The following is a 23641-nucleotide window of genomic DNA, read 5'->3' on the forward strand; positions in this document are numbered from 1 at the left end:
TTGGGCTGATCTGGACCAGTGTAGCTGGAGCTTTTGACCTGAGAGCTGGAGGTTACATGGGAGACTGTCACCCACCCAGAGATCTGGCTGCTGGGATGCTCGGCTTGAGCTCGTAATCCCTGGGCTGTTGGACACCCTGCTGCAACATGCCCTCTGCCTGATGTTGCCACCCCACCGTTCCCTGGGAGAAAGTCTCAAAGATGGCAATGTGCTTCAAGAAAGGCAGATGAAGGAAAAAAAAAAAAGCTTATAAGTGCTTTGAATCGATGGAAAAGCAGCAGTCAGTACAGGGACAACTCTGATAAAAGCCCGTCCACTGGAAAATCTGCAATCAGGGATGCGGCGAGGCAAAGAGGCGACTTCCCAGGGATCCTCGTTAGCTCAGGCGCTCATCAAACCACATTTTGACGTTAGGTGGGGTTTTGGGGGGAGGAATGTATTTCTCTCTGCAGTATGCAGGAGGCACAGCGATTACTCTGGGCAGCCTCCTCCTCTTGCTGGTCGTGCAGCAGTAATTACTCTCTGGGCAAATTCACTTAATTAAGCCCACTGAGGAGAAGCTCTCGCAGCACGGTTGTTGCTCTTTAAACTTCCATATACGAGAGGGGGAGTATCACGCTTTGAGGACTTTTCTTTTTCTTTGAAATAGTTGGATGTAAACCAGCAGGGAAAACTATTTCCCCATTGCCAATATGTTTATCATCTGGTCAAATTGTCACAGTGTCTTTAAATGGTGGTGGGTGGTAAGCAATAAACAGTCCTTTTTGTGGCCAAATTAGTTTATGGCTTGGACTCTGATGTTTCAGAAGATGCTCTAGGTTGAAAGGTGAGCAGTTGTGTTTGGCTCCTATTTCTGTCGGAGAAATTAGGTCCCAAGGGAAAAAATGGAGGATCTCCAAAGTATATCTTTGCCTTGGAAAGTAATCTCAAAGGATACACATCCCCAGCAATGTTGGGGATGCAAGGTTGTGCTGCTCCACATTACAGCTTCATTGGTTGGAAAACAGAGAAAAAGGCCTGAAACGAAAAAGACTTGGGTTTTATTGGTTTTTCTACTTTGAAAGAATGACTTTGTTTTGGAAAGAGATCAGATAGATGTGGCCTCTACTATGCAGAAAAAACTGTGTAACACGGAAGTCTTTAATGATTTCTTCATTTAAAGTTTCACTTGAACATTATTATATTCTGCTTAGTTAGTTGGGTTATGGCTTCAATAAGTTCTTTAATTAGTCATACTATTAATGTAAGAATGCTTAAAATTAAAGGCTAATTCACAGCCAAGTGTTCCGGTAGCTGAAAGATTTTTTTATTTTTTTTCTGAAAAAATGAGAACAACTTGTTGCGATTTTTCTTTTTAATTTATCGTAGCTTACGGGAATGTTGAATATTTGGCGGCTGAAAAAAAAAAAAATTGTAACTAATGCTCATCTAATTGTTTTCATTTCAAAGGCCTTCATGATATGTGACCGCTCCAAAAATCTCCGCTGAAGGGCAGTGCTGGGATGAAGGGTTAGGGACGGCGAGGGTATTCATGGGGAGCCACCACCTCCCTTTTCACGAGGCTTGAAACCCAGATCCCGAATATTTGCATCGTAAAAAGTCCTACTCGCATAACCCATGGGGTGGTTAGTTACTAAAGCATCAAACTACAGAGCAGCTTGTAAATTGTTTAGTATCTGGGTATTGCGCATCCCTTGCGTTGCGGGTTCAGCTGCGCAGCACCCACGTCGGGCAATAAAACCCCTATAACAACGATGGGGACGTGGCTGCGTCAGCGATGTTCCCGATGGGGATGCCCCTGCGGGATGGAAACATTCTAGGAAATGCTGTGGGTCGTGCTCAAGTACCCATTGATTTCTCCTTACTAATTTTCATCTGAACGTTATCACATTTTTTATTAAGTCAGCTTATGACTTCAGTGATTTCTTTAATTAGGCTTATTCTTAATGCAAGATGGCTTAAAATTAAAAACAGCTTCTCAGCCAAGTTAACATTCCAGCACAATTAAGTTAAATAATATGATGGCAGGATGTGAGGAAATAAAAGGCCATTTTTGGCAGCAGCAGATCAATTATAACAATGCAAAACCATGTGGAATACAATAATAGATTTTTTTCCCTAGTAACGTGCCCTAGCTGCAAATCCATAACCGCTTCAGTAGATGTTTATAAACATTAGCTGGCTTCTGAAAAATATTATTTAAGCACTTTGTGGGTGATGCTGATGTAAAAACTACTCCTGTGCATGTGCCTGAGAGTATCGGTTGACTTCCCAGGCTCTGTGCTGGCGAGAGCTTTGACGAAGGACAGACCGTGGTCCTCGGGCGGGCATGGGGCTGTGCCAGTGTAGGAAATGCATCTTCTGGGTTTCTTCCCCCACCTGAATTTTCTCTGTCTGTGAATTGCTGAGACTCCGTGTTAGCAATCACATGCTGCCAAAGTGCTGTGGACTATTCGGACAGGAGTCAGCTCTTTTGGCTAGCGTTTCAGATCTGCATATTCAGTGGATTTGGACACGAGAACATAGAGTCAGGGAAACTGAGCTCTCAGCATCCCTGGGGTTTTGTAGGATTCAGTGAAGTAATTCCAGGGTTTAAGAAAGATGATACATCTCCGAGGGAATTAAGATAAGTAGTGCGAAAGATCATTTTAGAGAGACGCGTGTGCTGCCTGCACCTCCAGCTGAAGCTTGTGCCAGCGTGTTTGCTGCCAGCAGCTGCCACACTATGCATCCCGCACCAGGAAGGTGTCTGAGATGAGGGATGACTTTTTTTATACCGTGACAGACATCAGTTACCCAAAAGGGTGTGTGATTCAGTAACATGTGCTTTTACAGCATGAGACATGTCGGGTGGCACCTTTCTGGCAGCCAACATCTCACGGGATTGAGATGTTTGCCTCCAGCGCCCGGCAGGTCCCACAGCCAGGAGTGGTGGTGAAGGAGTCTCCGGTACCATCACCTGAGGCTCTGCTTTTGCAGAGAACCCGGGCATGGGTGGCACTGTGAATTTGGGGAATTTCCTCCCCAGATATCACCAGTGCACACATGCGTTTCTGCTTAGCTGTTGTGCACCTGGCTAACATGCCTAGGGGATGAAATGCATATAGTGAGAGGCCAGCAGGGTCCCCGAACTTGCATCTTCTCAGGCAGAGCCAAAAGAGAAAGAAAAATCTCCTAAATTAGTCTCTCTGCTAAAGCAGAAAATGCTTTATAATGCTATTTGAGTCGGAAATGCAGCCTGTGCCCTGTCCCACTGCCACGCACAGCCCAGCGAGGCTGCTCTGCTCACACGGGGTCCGAGCCTGCTGCAGAAGATGGCAACAGATTTCAGCAGAGATGAGATTTTCCTGGGTACTTCAGCTTGCTGCAAAGGCACCGCTCTTTGTGTCCTGAATCCTCGATGATGAGGCTCAAGCGTGGCCTTGGTAGTGAGGAGCAATCCCAAATTAACGCTTTCCTACCATGCATCATCCCTTCAGAAGAGATCTCATCCCAAGAGAGGGCCAGCAGCGAGTGAAAGCTTCAGGTCACGGAGGGAGAGAAGAGCCCAGGTCCTGTGGGCTCGGAGCAGACCTGTCGGTCAGGGCACAGGCAAGTGGTTGGGAGGATTTCAGGATCCGAGGCAGGGCTGCGGGAGGATGCCACTAATGAAAGTGGTATTGAAAACATCTCTTTCCCTAATCCACTTATGTTGACAGGTCAGACAGAGCAGGGATGAGTTTAGTTAAAGAAATAGCTTTCCAGGGCATAAATGAATTGATAAAATATAATTCTATTAAGAGATCATTCCACTACTTGAACAGCACTAATAATTGTGTGGGAATCTGAGGCACAAAGAGATTAGCGGCAATCTTTATTTCCTGAGCAGGTTGTCTGTTGAGAAGTCGTTACGTAAACTAAATATTTGTATATTAAGAAGTAATTGTGCAATTTTGTCCGGAGGGAGCCCCGGGCGGGAACTGTGCACAGCCCCATGGATGCTTTGTGGGGGCAGAATCGGGAGAACTGATCCATCTAGGAAAGTAAATTTTGCAAATTTTTATTCCAAGCAAATGGGAACAGAGATTCCTGTGCCACACTGGGTGCCTCACCGGAGCAGATATTTGGGAGGAAGGCAGAGGAGTTGCTGTGCCGAGTGGGTACAGAGTCCCCCACAGGCACAGGTCCACCCCTGAGGGGGATGCACAAGTCCCCTTTTCCCCCTCAGGGAAAACCCAAAATAATGCGTGAACCCATCCCAACCGCGCGGATGCTGAAGATGCAGAGGTGTGTGGATGCCCTGAGTGGCTCCAGCCATTGCCTTCTCCTTAGGTTGTCCGCACCAGTGGCTGGGGGATGTTAAGGGGGCGGGTGACGTTGCAGGTGGGTGTTTGGGTTTAAGCCTAAAGAAATCCTAACTGTATCCTTTGTCTGTCCTTTATGTTAAAATCTTCTTTCTCTCTCTCTTTTTTTCCCCTGCTTCCTCCCCTGCCTCATCCTCCCCCTCTTCCAGCAACGTGGACACCAAGGAGCTGTGCGGTGAGTGTGGTCCTCTCTCGGGGCAAAAACAATTGCTATGTGCACGTGTGCTTTCGAAGGGTGCACGAAACCTGTTACAAAGCTGGCGGTGCTGTGGCGGCTGCCGAGCTGGGGGGGTCTCAGCACTTCTGCTGCTTTGCCCCTTATTCCGCAGGAAAATTGGCAAAACTTTTCTTCATTTTTGTGCAGCACAAACGGGGTCAGAGCTGAGCGGAGCACTTGGCTGCTGTTCAACAACAAGCCAGAGTTTAATTTCTGGCAATGTCACGGCTTCCAGCTCTGCTCTGAAGTTCAATAAACCAGTATCCCGCTGCAATACCCATAACGTGTTTCTCCTGAGGCAAACCTTCGTGTTTCCCAGCAGGCTGCCTAAGGTGTATACCACCTCTGCTGCACCTCCCACGGCTTGCGGAAATTAAAGGCCGAAAAGAAAATCTCTGATAACCTTGACCAGAAAGGGAATATTTCCTGCCGGCATTTCTGAAGGGCTTTGCCTCGATGGGAGGTGACTCGTGCACGGGGCTCCTGCTGCTCACTCGGGTGTATTTTGGCGTGGACACTTGGTATTGGGAAACGTTTCCTGCGCCCCAGCGTTTTGGGATGAGATGGGGAGACAGAGGTGTGTGGCCTTGCAGAGGGCTCATCCGTCTCTTCGCATCCCCTCCTGTGCCAGGATGCAGAAGAACATATGAAGCCAACTTGGCAGGTCTTAACCATTTACCTTCATCACTTTGCTACTAATTGCAGCCTTCAGAGGTCTGGCTGAGAGCGGGTTACACAGCCAGAAAGGCGCTTGCTGGGGCTCCTCTGCCAGCACCAGGCGGTTACTCGTTATTCCCAACACTTTTAAGACCTCTGTCCATCGCAGCCTGCGGGTCTGCCTGCACCAGGACGTTGCCTGGGGTTTCTCTCCTCCTGGTGTACTCAACCCCTGCCAACACCCTGCCTTTCTCACCACAGCACCCCGCAGGATTTTGAGCATTCAAGCCTGTACAAACTTTCAGCTGGTTATGCCCGCTTCTTGTTGTTTTGGTACGCAGGAAACTAAGCCTTCCATAAAATCCTTTCGGTTTGCCGATGATACGATGGGCTTGTTCCCATCACTGCTTTTTCATTGCATTTGGTCTCCTTGCCAGCTGACCCAAGAAACCAAAACCCCCCAGCTTGTACTATCAACTTTGCCAGGAACTACAGCTTGACCCCACCCGGTTTCCTCCATCAGTCTGATAGAATCAGAAAATCACAGGGCTGTCACCCAGCGTGATCCCACCTCACTGCCTCTCTCAGGGGTGAAGCTGCCAGGAGAGGAGGGAGATAAACCCATCACCTCCCTCGGGAAGCTGGAGCAAGGATCGATCAGCACAAGATCCTGCCTAGATCCGTTATCTGCTGAATACCTGCCCTTGCCTGCAATTTCTTATTCGCTTGCTACTCTTCTAAGTATTAGTTTAAACATAAAACCTCATTTTGGCTGAAGGGAAGCTGTGGTCTCTCTCTTGAAATGGGTTGTGTGTTGTAAGATGTTGAGAGCATCTTAAAAGGGATTTCTCGAGCCCTGCAGCTTATATGAGAAATTTGATATGGCTTAGTCCGTATCGGGCAGCATCTTCTAAAGTTCTGGGTTTTTTTCCTGCTAACAAATGCAACAATCGCCAGCACCTAGACTGACTTAAACACGGTTGTGTAGCTCCTTGCCCCCAGAGGAGCTCCCAGTCATAGCTGGGAGCACTTAATACGCGCAGAAAATGTGAGTATAGCTACCAAATTGTACCTGCCACATTTCAGTTTAAATGAAACACAGACATTGCGTGCTGTCCAGCGAACTGAGGTGTACTCTATGAACAGGAGATGCACATTAACCCGTTGCAGACTACCAGGGTGGTGGGTGATGGCTTTGCTGGAGAAAGGTGGGTGGGGAGCACCCACCTCCTCCCACACCAGCCCCAGGTTGCAGAGATGCTCATCTCCTGAGCATTGATCCCATTGCTCTCTGCAGACGTGTAGGAGCCATGAGCAAGACCCATGTAGGATAGGAAGAGCTGATCTCTGATGTTCACGTGAGTAAATAAGGTTAAAACAGTAGAACTGAATACTTTGGTTAAGTCAACACCATTCTCCTCCCAGGTACTCCTTAGTCTTGAGGACTGTGCTCTGCCCACAGCAGCTCATTTCTCCTGAAACGTATGGGTCCAGCTTTTTATTTCAGGACTTACAAAAAGTCTTTACCTTTAAGATCTGCTCAGTTTTTCTTTCCCAAGTAATAAGAATAACACAAATAAACATGCTGGAGTGAGAATAAGCTGTTTGGCTTATTGTGGAACAGCAAACAGCTGCTGTCAATCATGCTGTGACATTCCAGTTTCTGCCAAAATCTTCTTCCCCTTGGATACGTTCTCAGGCCGTAAATAGCTATAGGCACTTCTGATTAAGCCAAGAGAACCTAATTAGCGGGATTGTTTCCTGGAGTTTATGTCTTGTTGCATTCTGCAGAGATGTCACCTCAGTGTGAAGCTTCGTGTCTTAGCGCTAAGGAACGGCGCTGGTGGCTTTTAAGGGACAGCTTTTAGCTGTAGTCTGTGTCAATCGCCCAGAAACTGGGTAACTTCGCATCTACGCTGCAAACTCACTCCACGCCTCGCCGCCGTGCTTTGCTTTTCGCTGTTTCTGTTGTGAACAGTGAATTTCAGGACTCTGTACCTCATGCACGAAACCACACCGGGGCTCGTATGTGTCATGGAGCCATTGGCCGTGTGGGGACACACCGATTTTGGCTGTATTTTGCATCAGTGAAGACCGGCTGGGATTGCATCTGGCTGCTGCTGGAGCTGTGGTGCAGCCTGACGTGGATCACCCCTCCTGCAGGAGGGATGAGGATGGCACGGAGGAAGCGTGGACTCCCTCTCCGTGGAGAACATGTGCTTTTGGGTCCAGCTTGTAGCTCCGTTCTCTTCCTTTTGAGGCATATTTTGCTCTCAGAAGCCTGTACAACCTGTGATTGTGAGCTGAGGTGCAAATGTGGTGGGAATGTAGGGAAAGACGTAAGGCCAGTCTCAGCTTGTATGAACTGGGGGGAACCTGGCAGGTATTTGGATGCTTTGAGTGGTAAAGACTGTCAAGGGAATGGAAAGGGGATTTCTTTTGAGACTTCTCCCTCCATGTTGGCAATAGGAGGGAGAGAGCCAAAATATGGTCAAATGCAGAAGCGGGCATGGAAATAAAGCACCTGCTAAGTTATTTTCAATGGGAGCTACTGTGCCTTACGTCTCTTTTTTACAATGGTCCCAGACTTCATGGGAATTGCACCACTTCCAATCCCTGCAGGACAAGTTGTGACTTTGGCTCGGGATATAGAAAATAAAAATATACCTGAAACCACCCTCTCAGGTTTTTCTTTCCACCAATAAATAGACCTAGCTGTGTCAAGTAGCCTTGAAGCTTTAAGTTACATCAACAGTTCTCATCCTGTCCCTCTTGGTTTTCCCAGACTATTTTGCTGACCATATGGGAGACTACGAAGACGTCTTGGCCTCACTGGAGACGCTGAACCTCTCCATCCTGAAGGCGATGGACTACACCAAACGGGTGAGTCGTCCTTACTGCGCCTTGTGCTCCATGGGCTCTGAGCGAGCTGTGCAAATGTTACGTTAACAGAGCATCTAAATCTGAAGGTCTTCATCCTATTCAGCAGTGTTGTCTTCTCGTGCTGTTGCGTTTGTGCGGTAAAAGTGGATCATTGCAGCAACATGACGACACTGGGGTTTTTTTGTGTTAACAGCAGATGAATCTTGAAAATCTTGGCCAGATTGTGAACCAAGGTGCCAAAGTCATGTGCAGTAGATGGTGGCATGGAGGGTTTGTGACAGAGCACCGTACCTTCTCAGCACCCTTCCTAAGTCTCACAGGCGGTCTTGGCTGTGCCATGGCTTACGCTCTGCGTTGCCTGAAGCACGGAGGTGCTCCAGTTGTCTTCAGACAACATGGGTCTCTTGGGTGGGATTTTGAATGCGTGAGTTCTCGTTAGCATCATTGGGAGTGCTTTTGGAAACTTCATATTATAGAGCTGCTATTAAATACAGCTGCCATGTTGGAAGGCATCCTGAGTTCCAGAAATACGGTCACTCGTGTGCAGCTGCTGTGTTAGAAACTCGAGGGCTGTGTGTTTGAAGGACTACAGGGGAACCACGCAAGCACCGAAACTGAGACATAATTTCCTATTTTGTATGTGCAGAGTACCCTAGCTTCTTAAAAAATCCACCATGTACCTTAATGATACTTTTAATAATGGACTACTAGACAGTGGCACTGATCCAGAAGCATATTGAAGTTTATTTACAAATACCTAGAAAATCTGAGCTGATGTACCAGGAAAACATCCCTGCTGAGACGTGCGCCATTCATTTGGTGTCTTACCAGGAGGAGAGAAGTGTTTATAGAGCTCTTGTTCCTTTGAAACCATTTTCCTGCCCTTTCCATACCACTTAAGAAAATAACTGGGCTGTATCCGTGATATTTATTACCTCAGGATAATCAATCCTTCTCCCACTTCTACCTCCAACCATATTTGCATCGTTCTTTTTTGCCACGATGAGAGAAAAGTAGTCTTCCTCTTCACTGGTGAGCAGTAATGTGGTGCACTGAGGACCAAGCCAAGGAGGGAGGTTTTGCTTTTTCCAATCACCTGTAAGGACTTCCCAATTCAACTCCAGCCCGCCTCTGAGTAATCCAAATTGAAATCTCCCTTCCATTTATCTTTGAAGCTAAAGGAGAAACTCAAATTACTCCACATGAAAGATGTGGTAATGATAAGAAGTTTTAGGAGTTAGAATGGGAAACAGCAAATTTCTCTCCCCCCTCGTTGCTGAGTAAAGAGCCCGATTTCCCTGCTTGATCGAAATCCATCCTTTTTAATGTTTGTGAGGAGGGCAGCATGGAAAGTGAAGCCACGTCTTTCACATATTGATGTCTTGCCATAATAAATTAAAGGCAAAGGTCTTTGGCCAAGTACTGATCTGTCTGAAGTGTTTGTGAATTTTTTACCAACACTATGAGAGGGTAAAAAAAATCAGGACAACAGTAATAGTTCATTTTTTCTAATTAAGTTGCTGAGTCTGTTCATGCCTTATTTATATTCATCATTAGCAAATTTTCTGGCAGTCAGATTTGCCAACTATGTATTTTAAATACATGTTAACATGCTAATAGATATCAGTAATTTACTCCAGCTTGCTATTTGTGATGCCTTCCACCATTGCTTTTCGAATGTGAGGTTAATATATATGACTAATTCCTCCCAGTATTTTGCAAGAGGAAGATGGCTTATTCCCTGTTTATAAATTAGGCATCTGCATACGTGGGTATTACCTTGCATAAGAAATCTGCAGCAGAAGCAGGATGCTTATTCATAATCCCAATCCGCTGCCTTCATAAGAAGAGCATCTTTCTCCCTCCTTGATTCAGCAACTTGTGGCAGGCTTCACCTGCCTTAATTGCAACAGGTAAAGGTTATTTACCTAAACCTGAGCTGGTCACCTCCATCATGATCTTGTGGAGGGAACCGGGGAGATCCAGAGTGCTGGAGGCATCTTCCTCCTGTGACGCTGAAGGACCACAACATTCTTCATCTCCAATGCAGACATTTCCCTTCTAGATGGCTAAAGCCAGACGAGGGAGTGCCACCCCAGCATCCCCTCATCACCCCCGTTTTATCAGCCCATGGGGTGTGTTGCTCTTCGCCGCCTGGCAGACTTTTGGCAAGAGAGCAAGCGGAGCAAGACTCCTTCACAGAGAGGAGCTGGCAAAGAAGTATTTCATGAAAAACATCGCTCCCTGCTGTGATTCTGTGAACAAAGTGGTAGAAACCTCATCAATGAATTATTCAAACGCAGGCGCTTTGTTCAAGTAAAGAACTGAAGGGAAAAAAAGAACAAAACCAGAAAATAAGGTGTTGTAGGTGGTAGAGAAACTCATCTCCAGTGTTCAGATAGGACAGACTTCCAGGCAGCATCAGAAGCTTTTCCCGAGTGCAAACCATTAGTGCTTTTTTTTTTGAGATGTGAGATTTTTTGACTATATGTTTTCCCTAAAAAAAAAAAAAAAAAAGTATTTGTTTGCTAGACTTTCTGGTTTTAGTGTCAGGATTGTCAAAATAGAGCATCAGAAGAAGGCTTCTTGTGATCCGAACCGATAAAATAATCTGGCTGGGGTCTTCTCACCGGTTTCCAGCTGATGTGTGTTCCCATACCCCACCCCAGCCGGGGGGACGTCGCAGGGGTGTTCTGTTCCCTCCAGGGCTGGGACCACACCTACAGGGTAAGGCTTCAGCCCCAGGGAGAAGATCCATCCCAGGATTGCAAAAGCTGGTGTGAACTCCCGCTTGCCTGATGGGTCCCCCCATAAAGGTCTCCTTCTGCTCCATCTCCTCCACGTGTTATGCTGTAACCAAGGGTCCCGTGCTGAGGTCAGGATGTTTAGGAGATACGTACATATGAATATATTTTGAGAAACACTGGATCAGGGAAAAGACTGCCAAAGCAGCAGGTTTTGGTAGGAGCCAGGTGTGGTTTTGTGCCCCCCGATGCTCGAGTCTGTTGCTGTCTCTGCAGCTTTTCCCCCAGGCCAGATCCTGCAAAGGGCTTGGCGCTGATGCTGAGCACTGTGACTTGCAAGCAAACTGCTTTGCTTGTGAGATGCTCCTGCTTCTCTGTATTAAAATAAGCATTTCATCAGCTGGAGAAAACTGTTGATCAGTTGAGAGTGTTCCTTATTCCCTTCCTCTCCCCTCCGTTAAAAAAAGTATTTGGTGCAAACGATAAATGAAGCCTAACCTTCTTCTCTGTCAGCTTTCTGACGAGAGGTGCCTGCTAACGAGATGGGCTGGATAGCCGTGTTATTTAATTGCTGTTTATATTTCTCACCTTAAAAGACAACTGATTATTTCTTGCTCATAAAAAGAGAAAGCAGCAATTATCTCATACTGGAGGAGCTCATAAAGTATCAGCAGTAATTAGATTCAATAGTGGAAGGTCTCATACAGCAAAACAAAATCTGTCATTGTAATTATTTTCCAATACAGCGATGTCCGTGCCGCATTGAAATGGCTGCCAATGACAATGGGAAATGCAAAGTTAAATCGTAGGGAAAGGAAATGAACTTTCAGGATCTAAAAAAAGCTGACGGTAGGACATGTTCTTATATAATTCACATTTACTGTTTTATAGTGCAGTCGGCAAATATCAAAACCAACATGACCGGGAAGGACATGGTTTGTGTGTCTGGTGTCGAAGGGTGTGTAGGGCACGGTGGGAGCCGGAGGACCAGAGCCAGGCGGATGCTGTCCCCCCCGTTCGGTTAGTGACCCCCCTGCCTTAGGCTGCCTGCTGTGGGACAGTGCCCACCTGATGCCCCCACCATCCCTGCCAGCCTTGAGGGGTGCCAGGGACGGAGGAGTGGGGGACAGTGCCTGGGGAGCCAGAGGGACGGTGCTGGGGTGGTGGTTACCACTGAACAACACCCTTACCCAGACACCCCGGGAAACGTGCTTTAGCTTGGTAAAAAAAGTACATTTTGTGTTTTTTTGAACCCGAGAGGCTCAATTAGCCCTGTTCTTGCCAGGTATGGCTTCCACCGCCTGCCGCACTGGGGTTGCTCCTGCTCCCCGCTTTTGCCAAATAAGCATTTTGCAGCACTGAGCATGGAAATGTTAGCAAAGCTGGCCTTTAGTGGTGAGGCAAACTTTAAAAGCAAGCTGCAAAGAAGTCCCAAAAATGCTGAGGAGTGAGGAACGCCCTCAAGGACGAAGCAGCTCAGATTGAAGGTCAAATCATTCCTTCCTGGAGATGCTCCTGTTGGGCACCAGACGGGTCCAAGAAGCGCTGGTGACCGTCCTTGGCGTATGCCCAGTCCCAGCTGGAAGGGGAGTGCTTGGAAAGCACAATTGCCCAAAATCAGAGCTGAAATTGCAACAACCCCCCATGCACATGCTGGAATGAAGTGGAGCTGATCTCTCTGGTGCTCACGGACACGGTGCGGGGAAAGGCTGCGCCGCTCTGCTTCGGCGAGGGCCAGGAATGGGGTGAGCAGAGCAGGGCAGGCGGGCGCTGACAAATTGGGGGGGATTTGGAGACTGGCTTCAGGGAGGAGTGAGGGGCAGCAGGAGGGACTTATGGAGGAGGCCTGAGGACCTGCGGGTGGCCCTGGACCACCCTCTGCTTGATGTTCAGCATCACCTTTGGTCCTAGAGGGGAGCAAAAGGAGATGTGAAAGATGGTGTTTTACTTCTTGCTTGCTTGCTGCCAGCTCCGCTGCCAGTCTATGACTTGCCAAAATCCTTTTTCTCTCATTTAATGCACCTGGAATGGACATATGACGAAGTGGTGACACATCACACCCCCCCGAGAGCCTTCTCGTGTCAGGGTGCCACATACCACACGTGTGTCTTATGGACAGGCACTGTACCCAAACCAGCTGCAAACACATTTTCCCCCGAGAATCATTATTTAGATGAGAGAATATGTAAATCATAAAGGGAAAACTGAGTGTACTGTCCTTCAATACCGGCTGCTGATGCTCCAGCAGCGCTAGGGAGCTCAGAGGTGTATACATACGGGGTGAATAGGTTTGCATATGTTATTTGTTAGTTAAATTGTTCCTGCTGCAACTCACCATTCTTGTCTCTGCCTTATGACATGTCGTCGCAGTGAACAGGAGATGCCGGGCTCCTGGGACTCAGTGGGAGCTGCTGCAGCACACCTCCTCTCCCCGCTGCGGGTGCCGGCGTGGCCGTGGGTCTCCCCCAGCTTTCAGCCACCAGCAGCACACTGCAAAGGAGTGCTTGTTTGAGCAGCTCAGTTACAGCCCCAGAGCAAGCACCATCTGCCACCAGTCTTGGATGCTAAAAATGATGGATGGGGTTTTTTTGTTTTATAGCACAGTCCAGAACAGCAATATAGAGCGCTCTCATTTGCATTCTTACCTGCCAAAATTAAGCTTGCCAAATACGATATTGCTCTTTTTTGAATGATGACACCTCAAGATAAAATAGTCAGTAGAAATAATCCTTAAAAATAATCTTTTCCTCCCACCCTCCAGCTAATCCTTATCTCGTCCTTTCATTTTACTTGAGCAGGTTTTCTCCTGCTCTGCTGAACAAACTTGGTGTTCATACCAAGGTCGTCTGAGGCTCCTGGAGCCGTGCTTTGCTGCGGCAGGAGGCTGGCCCGTGGCAGGGTGTGACAGCAACACGGTGGCAGCAGCTCTGGGTAGTGCCCAGCCCAAACAGCGTGAGCTCCTTGGGGCTTCCCATAGACGTCGTGATCTGGCCCTGACTCGGCTCGCACCAAGCCATGTTGGTTACATGAGCATCAGCTGAGGGCTCCTGGTCTGGGCTTGAAGCCCATGGGGTACCACTGCAGCGCAGTCCATCTGTTGCTTCATCTTTCCTCCTGGGCGAATTCGTACCCTACCACACATCAGGCTCTCCTTCGGAGAAGCGCTTCTCTGGCTTCCTTGCTGCCGAACACGGGAACAGCTTATCTCCTGGTACTTTGTACCTGGCTGAACCCCGGGAGATCCTGCATGCCTTGTCATTGTCTTCCCCCTCGGAAGCATTTGGCTCTTCTTTAGGGGTCAGGATGTTTGCTCCAATGGCCAGTTTGCCTTTTCTGGGGGGCTCAGATCATCACCCATCCTCACCTTTGCAGCACGGAGATCTGCCCTGATGGGGAGCGAGTTGTTTTCAGGATTATTAGCTGCTTTTTTGCCCCTTTCTTGGAAGGGTGATTTTATGATGAAACACCAGCTTTGAAACACTCCTATAATGCAGTTAAAGATGTATTCATGGCGAATGGTTTTGGCTGAAAAAAGGAGTGGCGATGGGGCAGTGAATTGGTAAAGGCTGAGTCATCTTTCCATACATTTTGAATGGTACATTTCTGAACAATTTCAGTATCAATTTCTATAGCAAAAAAATGATGTGGATTTCTGGAAAAGTCATGGAACTTTATAGTTCAAGAATAATCTAAAAGGAAACAAGGCATATTTGTTTAGCTTCTCAGAAAGTATTTCTGCAACTCTTCTCCGAAATTAATTTAAGAAACGATTGCACCACAAATTAAAGCAAAAAGTGCTACTCCAGTTCTGCAAGAACTGAATTTTCCCCAACTTTTCTGTTCGGACTCAGACCAGAAAGCCATTTCTCCGTGCGATGCTATCTGGAGCAATTTCCTTGCCAGCCCCACAGGGCTGTGCATGAGATCCAGCTGGGCTGCCAGACTGCCGGGGAGCACAGCGGGGCTGGCAGGGAGATGAATCTTAAGAAGGTCTCTCTTGCAGCTTATTTTTAGACAAAGATGTTTATTCACTGCTCTTCTGCTTGTCTGTCGCTGCAAAATTCATGTCCCTCCTCTCGCTCTGAGGAGGAAGAGCATCTTCTCTGGAGGTCCTGCTTGAGCTGCCCTGGTTCCAGCTTTCGTGGACCTCCTGTAGGACACGGTTTTCCTCCTTCTCCCTCCTGTTTTAAGGCTATTGCTCCTGGGATTAGATAAATTGTATAGTGAAGGGAATAAATCCACCAGACGTCAGTGCTGTGGTCTTGCCAAATAGCCCGAGAGCAGCTTTGAAGGAGCCACCAAAAGGAAAGGCAGGGACCAAGTCAACAGATAACCAGCTGGCACTACCAGGCTGAGCCTTCAAGCAGCTTGACCATCCCACGTCGTTACATCTGCAGGGTCTTTTGAGTCGGTCCTGTTTGGAAAACAAAATCTGTACTTTCCTTGGAAAACTGAGATAAAATATGTATTAATTTACTGTCTTGTGGGTACTAAATACAGCTAATTAGAAACTTGTGTGAAGGGAAAGGCTAATTATAGCCAGGGTGTTCAGAAGTAGGAGGCCATGCTTACTTTCCAAGTCTGTTCTTTGCCTGCTAAGTGGACAGGGTGCAAAAGTGCCATATGCTTCTTGATCCATAGGCGACCTCAGGGGGTGTGCTGTATAGCGCATGCACGGGCCAACACTTACCTGCCCTTCCCATCCACGTGGCTGCAACGAGAAATGATGGGATTCTATTGCAGCAAGGAGATTTTCTAATAATGAGAAGAGGGAAGTCCTGCCATAAATGGCTTGGGAAGGGTCCGTGGCAGGAGACCTTCAGGACCAGACAGGGCAAACCTGAGCTGAGAAGGATCCAACACCAAGATTAATAAAAGGAAGATTTTATAGCAAAAGACTTTTAAAACCCATGTGATGCTGCCGTCATTTTTTTTATCTGAACAGGTGTCTCATTTGGTTTTTTAGAGCGGTTTCAGGAAGGCTGAGGGTCTTTCATATGTTAATGCTTTCATTTATCAACTATTTAAGTGTCTGTTCTGTTCAGGTTTCTTCTAGTGATTATGTGCCAGGCAATCAGTTTTGGGTCTCCGCTTTTGAAGGGATTTAAGAGTCGGGGGGAGGGAAAGGAGCGAGAGGCAGGTCTGAGTGTTATTCTAATTATAAGAAAATATCTCTTGGAAGAAAATAGGCAATTATGAGCAACGAATTTAAATCAGCCACTCAGAGGTTACAGCGCAACACATGCCTGGTTTTTAAAGGGGTGAGTGGGTGGAAGATAACCTCTCCGTCATACCAGGATGAGGTTTGACAGGGGTGTTTCATGGCAGGGCAATGGGTTTGCTGTTGGGTTGTTTTTTTTTTAACTGGAGGGAAAGTGTGAGCGAAACAGAATTGGCTTTGGTTTCCGTTTGAAAAAGCTCCTCAGTTCGGTGCCATCGCTCCGTGGGCGTGCTTCGGCAGTGGTTGGAGTTAATAAAAATTGGAGAAGCCGTCAATGTCCTCAGGCTTGGTAAATGTCAGCCAATTTGGCCAGTCTCACTGAAAACCAGCGCTGGAAAGCCTCGTTGGTCAGGCTGTAATGCTGCAAGGCAAAGGGAAGGTGCGGGGTTGTCACGGGGGGGTCTCCAAGTCCGTGGGTGGTGCAGAATCATTTATATTTTACATCCTGTAGTCTTAACAAGCTAAATAGTGACCTTTAAAAATGCCAGCAAAGAAGCTTTGAGATGCTCAACAACATCGAAAATCTCCTTTTTCAGTCATTTGATACCCACAGGAAAACAGCCATGAGAGCCCAGTTTTAGGCACCGGTTTGCAATGGCCGGTGAGGGATGCTCAACGCCGGTGTTGGCAAGTCCGAGCACTCGACGGCACCAAAATCCCAGCTGTGATTTGCACAGGTAACACATCTCAAGGGTGTTTTCATTAATCTGTGCCAGCATTTGGGCAGATTTGGGGCAGGTGCATATAGAAATGGAAAGCTGGAAGAGGCGTGGCGGGGCTTTGAGCAGCCTGGGGCCCCGTGTGTGCACCCGCTGTGCGTGGGAAGGTGCATTACAGGCACATACAGGCCTGGGATGTGAAGGGAGGGGTGGGATTTGGGGCTTGGACCTCAGCCGACTGACCAGAGGACCCAGCACTGGACAATATTTCCCCGATTACCTGTGGCTAAAGCAAGTTGTTCTTTTCCCACTCCTTCCTTCTCTCATTTTTCAGTGTCTCTGGTTCATGCCCCAGTTTGTCAAACGGTGACGCTTTCCGAGGCTCTCCTGAGAGCCATCCCCTGCAGAAATCTCGAGGCCATCCTTTCAACGAGGCTTTTACGTTTGCTCCTCACTGCAGATGCACGCAGCCGCCCGTTTGCAGCAGCAGACGTCAAGGTCAGGCGGCTGGGGATGTAGCAAAGGGAGAGATGCCTTTTTTCACCCTCGTCTGCCTCTTTGGTGGCCACCACGCTCCTTCCTCAACCAAGGCTTGCCAGCAAAACACTCTGCAGCAGGGTAGTATCTGTAATGCCAAAGTCTTTCTAGCCTTGAACTAATGGACTAGCTGGACAGAAAAGAGCAGACTTGGAGATGTGCCCCTCCAAGAGCTTCTGGCACAAAGCAGCTTCATTGAGCAGCAATTATTATATTATCTCCATAAATATTTTAACTTCTCAAGCAAAGCAAGGAGGAAATAACTCTTCAGGGTGGAATTAATAAGACCAAACCTCATTAAATCTCCCTAGGATAGACTGACAAATGTTTTAATAAGACAATGGGAAGGATTCCTTTGGAGCTGGTCTTCGTAATGACTTGTTTTTGCAACGCCAAATAAGACATTTGCTAGAGGAGAGCCCGAGGGATTGCTGAAAAGCCTCTGAGCACACGCATTTCAGACCCAGCTCCTGAAAGCAAATGTCACAGCTGGGTTGGCAAATGGCCAGAGTTAGTTAAGCGGGGGAAAAAAACCCCACCGTTGTTTTAATTTCAGAGCTATTGGACTTACTGGCCTGCCAAAAAGCATCAGATCTTCACGGACACCCTAATATTCCTCTGCACCGGCTGGCATAGCTTTGTACCCAACATCCATCCATCCAATGAATCTCGATGTAGGGAGTTAAGCTGATTTAAATGAACGTGGGAATCACCTGTACGATTTTTCGTAAAGCTGAACCAAGATTATAGGCTGTAGTTAGGTAATAAAATCCCCAAATTTAACTACACGTACTCTCACAGCCTTATATTCTAACACCTGGAGCCAGTCCGTGTGATCAGACAGCACTCAGCATAGCCTGCGCCTTCATAAATATGATTTTCCAAAAGGAGCAGGCTCCTGTGCTCGGGAGAGCGATCTGTTCACACGAGGCATGGGAAGCGTTGATCAGGAATTGTTTGGTGGCATTTGCAGGAGACAGGCTATGGAGTCTTGGAGAGCAGCAGAAAAATGGAGGTAAATAGTAGCACGTTACCCCATTTATTTGACGTATGGATTGAAATGGAAAAGCAGTGGTGCACTCTTCGCACCTCTGGAAGGGAAACTGAGTGTGGGATAAACAGCACGGAGCGGATGTAAAATCAGTCGATGGGCTTGGAGCACCAGTGGGGGATGTGGTACATGGTTCGGACAACTATCAGAGGAGAAGAGGACAAGGCAGTGGTGTTGCAGATCTCACTGGAAGGGACGTTAATGGGGAATTACTGTGTCTTTGCAGTGCAATAGGGCTTGGAGCAGCAGTGGGGGTCTCGGGGCACAGGGACCTGGGTGCAGCCCCCAGCTCCGGCCAGCCCCGTGCTCGCATCCAGCCCCCGTGCCTGACAGGGCAAATCATGTCCCAGAAAACTTGCGCTCTTAATTAAAAGAATAATCTAGTCAGCCACTCGAAGGAGCACAGCTCCGTGTTTAGCGGCGGCAGCTCCCAGAGGCCTGCAGGTCTGTATTAAATCCACGAGGAGGGACATAGCCCCCAGCCCGCAGGAAGAGCCGCCCTCCGCCGAGGCAGCAATCAGATCCCCAGCGCCAGCAATCAGAGCAGGGCTGGGTGCGAGAGTTAATCAAAACCTATCTGTAATTATAGCAGAGCCTGTTTGAGTGCCTGATTAATATATTTACGCCTTCGTTACGGGCAGGCTGCTGGTTGCAGGCAGGGGTGTGTGCGGGGGGAGCAGCCGTGGAGGGGGGGAACCGCAAAAGAAATTGTTTCAGGTCCCACATGCAATGATATGTCTTTGCCAAGGAGATTTATCGGTTTAATACACCCTCCTTAGCCAGCGTGTGGATAGTGGAAGATACATTAAATGATAAAATAATTGCCTGGGCGAAGGGGCGGATTTGGCCCGGTGTGGAGCTCTTTCCAAAGCGTGCTGGCAGAGGAAGACGAAGGGTGAGGTACCTTGACAGTGAATTTAATACACAGTCTATACAGAGTTGTTCAGACGTGACATGTATGTCTGGGTGTATATGTATAATATGGTGCTTGGAAAGAATACACATATGTATATATATAGTGTATATTGCACATTCTGAGCAAGTTGTGAGTATTTTTCTAGGGAGAACAGAGCTTGTCCAGCTATCCAGGAATATTTGGGACTGCATTCAAATTTTTTTTTCCCAATCCAAACGCTCAACAGATGTTTTCACATCACTCCCTTGGCTCTATTGCTGTTGATTTGTCTCACGGGGGTGCCTGTGCTTCCCACGGGGGGGGCCCAGTGCGGTGCTCCACCAGCTGCCACATCCGTGGTCCCAGGCTGCCTGTTCATCACTCTCCCTGCCTGCATGGGGCAAGGGAAAACTGAGCAGGACTTGTCAGGAGAGGTCCAACTTCGGCATGGTGGCACCGGTGTCCCAGTCCAAAAAGCCCAGCAGCAACCCCCTTTGTAGCAGGCAGGGAAGCGCAGCCAGCCCGGGAGGCTGCGTGGTCTCATGGCATGGCATCCGCTGCTCCACTCTTTGGTAAAGTAAGGCAAAATCCCAAAGGGGAGAGTGAAGGAGACATCGATCTTTGGTTCCCCCCGGCGAGGCAGAGGAGGTCTCGAGGCAGCCCAGATGGGGACACAGCTCCATCACGCTCATTTGTATGGGCGAGTGGTGCCGCACCGGCTGCACTTAGTTTCAGGGCATTATAAATCTCACTCGTAACAACCAGCAGGTGAGTGGGTTTTTCTAAGCTGGCTGACCTTGTTTTCAAATATCACCAGGCCGTGGAGGAAGGAGATAACTTGGAGGCGATCACTCAGGGTTAAGGGTTGTGTTTCTGAGGCTTTGATGGTCCCTGGCCAGGGAGATCCCCTCTCTCCTGTCTGGTCTTCTGACGCATCTCCCCATCTCCTGCACTGCTGCTGCTTTACTCCCACTGACCTGACTGTTGATAATGGTGGTGTTGGTGGAGCGCACTGGGCTGTGCTGGGGAGCGCTGGGGCTGCAGCGGGGAGCATGGTCCTGCTTAGAGAAAGGCTCAGAAGGTGGCAGGCTCCCATGTGTGCTGCCAAGTGCATCCCCCAAACCCGAGGAGCATCCCGGTGCTTGGTCCTCATGCAGATCTGCTGCAGCCCAAGGAGCACCCTGAGCCAGTCCCATCTCTGTTTGACCAGTGTCCTGGGACGGGCTGTGCTGGTGAAAGAGCAACGCAGCGCATCGATCCCTGCCCTCCTCATGTCTCCCTCCCTGCCACCCAATGGTGCTACAGCGAGCAGCTGCAGGAGATCATGAGCACGGCTCGCTGCGTGGCAGTTTGCTTCAGCATCGCTGTCCAGCGATGATCACCATGTCGTGCGCATCCCCCAGAAACACCGTGGCTGTGACGGGGAGCGGAGCAAGTTTTTTGTGTTAGAGAGAAGTTATTAACTGCTGCACTAGGTGGATGCTCAAGAAGCCATCAAGAAACTCTTGCTGCCCTACGAAATCAGGGGTGAGAAATCAGCTCTGCGACCAGTTTCCCCAGAAGTGTTTTTCTTCAGCTAATTCTTCTTTTATGATTTAAAATAAGAGATAAAGGCCCTCTGGGTTCTTGCAGAGCCGCTCTGGTTGCCATGGAAATAACCCTCGTTAATCGCTTCACCATAAAACAAGAATAATTTGCTTTGGGGAGCTTGGGGTACTCATGTTGTGCCGCTGCGTGCTCAGATAACTGGTGGTGCTGTGACCGCTCCGGTCTCACCTCTGAGTTTGGTCATTGCCAGCGGCATGCAGGGAGCTGGGAGCGTCTGTCCTCATCTCATGGCACCAAGAAGTTGTGAGTCCCGGAGGAGTCCCGTGCCAGGAGGTGCCGGCACGCAGGGACGGGCTGCCCGGCAGGGGTTTGTCTGGGCCATGTGCTGTCCCAGCAGGCACTGATGGGTTGGAAAGAGTCTGGGGAAAAAGTGATGCTAGTGAGTTTGGGTTTAGAGGAGCCTTTTTTTTCACTGCAAGTTTTTTTTAGCTCTGATGCTGAGTGGTTAGCTTCAGCCAGACCTGGTGTGGCCAGTGGCCTGGCTAGGCTGGTCTTGGTCTGGTTGGCTGGGGTCAGACCAGTTGGACTGGTGTTGGACTGGCTGGAGTGGTGTCAGGCTAATGTTGGACTGGTTTTACCAGTGTTGGACTGGTTGTGCTGGTGTCGGTCCGGTTGTGCCAGTGTCCTGCCTCTGCTGGTGGCTGGCAGGAGGTGGAGGAGCAGGACCGTGCCATGAGCAGGGCGCAGCAAGGCTATGCTGGGGAAGGGACCCGGCGCGCTTTAATCAGATCAGTTGTGCTGTTAAAACATTTTATTAAGTGTTTTCTGTCTTGGGAAGGTTTGGATTACCCTGGGAGCTTCTGTCGCTCGAACAGCTCGTCCTCCTCCACCAAAGCTCCCTGGGAGCAGCCTGCCTGCTGCTGAAGGCATTCCTGCTCCGCAGGCTGTCTCCATCCTGCCTCTGGCCCCAAACGGCCAGAGCTTTCCTTTTCTCCTTCTGAAAAAAAACCCTCACGCCGAAATATGCTGAGGCTCTTGTCTCGCAGCGCGGGACGGGAGGGAGGCTGGGTGGGGACTGCCACAGCTTTCTGCTGCTGGCTTGGAGGCATCTTCAGCTTGCGGGTCCCCAGTGAGAGCCATGTTAATCATCCCAAACCCCTTTTACTTTAGCGCTGGGTTGGCCGTACTGTTGTGGACTAAGGCACTAAATAACATGCTGAAGCTCTCGGAGTAGGGATCTTCAAAGCACAGGAGGGGCCACTTTTCATACCTGCACCCGCTGGCTCTCGCCCTGCAAGGCAATAATAAAGTAATTTAAGATCACGGTAAAGAGAGCAACTATGGGCTTTGGGTAATCGCCTCTTTACGTTGCTTTATTTATCTATAAGTAAAGCAATGCTGATGTGCCTCGCTGCCCACACTCCCTCCTGTCACAGCCTCTGTAAGTCTGTCCCAGGGGTGACGGATGCTGGAGGGGCTATATGCTGGGTGACCCACGGATGCTGGTGGGCTATATGCTTCCCGTGGGGTGGAACAGCGCGTGCTCATTCCTCCTCTGGCCCTTATGGTTGGGGACACAGAGGGGACCAGCTTGCACGTGGGATGTTGGAGGGATGCTGCAGCAGCCGGGGTGCCCGCCAGCACTGGCCGGTCGGCGCTGGGTCTCACCGTGCTCGCTGTCTGCCTTGGCAGGTGTACGAGAGCGGCAGCAACGTGGACCAGTTCGTGACCCGCTTCCTGCTGAAGGAGACGGCGAACCAGACCCAGTCGCTGCTGAGCTCCGTGGAGAGTGCCGTGGATGCCATTGATGAGCAAACCAACCCTGCCAGGTCCGTGGCACCTCCCGCCCTCCTTTCTGCTTCCCGGTTGATTTTGGTGCAGGGGGATGGAGGGAGAGGTGGAGGATGCTTTTGTGGGGTGAGGGAAAATGCAGCAGCCGGTGTGCGGGAGCACAGGGGAGCCAGGCGAGCGGCTGCCTTTCTCTCTGCCTCCCTTCCCAGCTTCCTGAGAGGTCTCGGAGCTTTCCTTCACCACTCTGTCCTGCCCTGTCCCTTACTCACCTGCAGCACTAAGGGTCCTTCTTGACCCCTTCACCCACGAGCCGTGCAGGGGGGGATGCAAACAAGGGGGCAGCACCCTGGGGCTGGGCTGGACAGCGCTGGGTGCACGGGGCTGCTTCTCTGAGCAAAGTCACTGGTCCCATCCAGGGCAAAACACAGGCACCAGCAGCAGGGTGGCTGTGTCTGGGATGTGCTGGGGATAGCCTGCAGTGGGCAGCTTCCCGTGCTGGGGATGCTGTCCCTCCTGCCGGGGTACCCAGCGGGTGAAATCATCCACAGATACGAAAGGTGCTTGTGCCCTGGGGACAGGTACCGCCGTCCTCGGGTCCCGTGTGAGGGGACCGTCCCCATCCCAGCAGCCCGGCACATGCTACTGAGCTTGGAGAAGACAGAGGAGATGATAGTTTCAAGATTTCTCAAGTGCTGCCAGGGCTAAAATATAAGAGGTACCCGGCAGCATAGCCCAGACCTCAGTGTCACTCGCCTCCCCGGAGTACCGCCATCACCGGCTGTAACCAGGACAGGTTGCCACGGAAACCGTTCATCAGATGCTCGTGAAGCGAATCCCTCTCCTGCCATACCTGCAAACCAGGAGGCCACGGGATGCTCCAGGGATGCCTTGGCTTCCCCCAGCCATGGGCGGGCAGAGAGGGGCCAAGGCACATGGACCACAGAGAGTGAAAATCCCAGCTCCCCGCTGGCACACCGCAGGGGCCGACGTGCCCGAATGCTTCACCGCAGCCAGGTCTTGGCATTTTGGATTTTAACAACATCAGCAGCAGTTGCATCCCGGACAGGCGGCAGTGGGCTGGTCTCACAGGAGCTG

At 49.4% G+C, this 23641-nt stretch overlaps 1 protein-coding gene across 2 annotated transcripts in view; it reads left to right on the top strand.

The window, feature by feature from the left end:
- The window catches only part of NECAB2 (N-terminal EF-hand calcium binding protein 2), a 90297-nt gene that overhangs the window by 62091 nt on the left and 4565 nt on the right, over nucleotides 1-23641 (top strand). For both annotated transcript variants that reach the window (XM_050904105.1, XM_050904104.1), the window contains exons 4-6: nucleotides 4493-4518; nucleotides 8003-8100; nucleotides 22448-22584. In XM_050904105.1, coding sequence (XP_050760062.1) covers nucleotides 4493-4518; nucleotides 8003-8100; nucleotides 22448-22584 — 261 coding nt within the window. The remainder of the gene's footprint in view (nucleotides 1-4492; nucleotides 4519-8002; nucleotides 8101-22447; nucleotides 22585-23641) is intronic.

Source organism: Gymnogyps californianus, chromosome 12 (assembly GCF_018139145.2).
Source record: "Gymnogyps californianus isolate 813 chromosome 12, ASM1813914v2, whole genome shotgun sequence".
Lineage (NCBI taxonomy): Eukaryota > Metazoa > Chordata > Aves > Accipitriformes > Cathartidae > Gymnogyps > Gymnogyps californianus.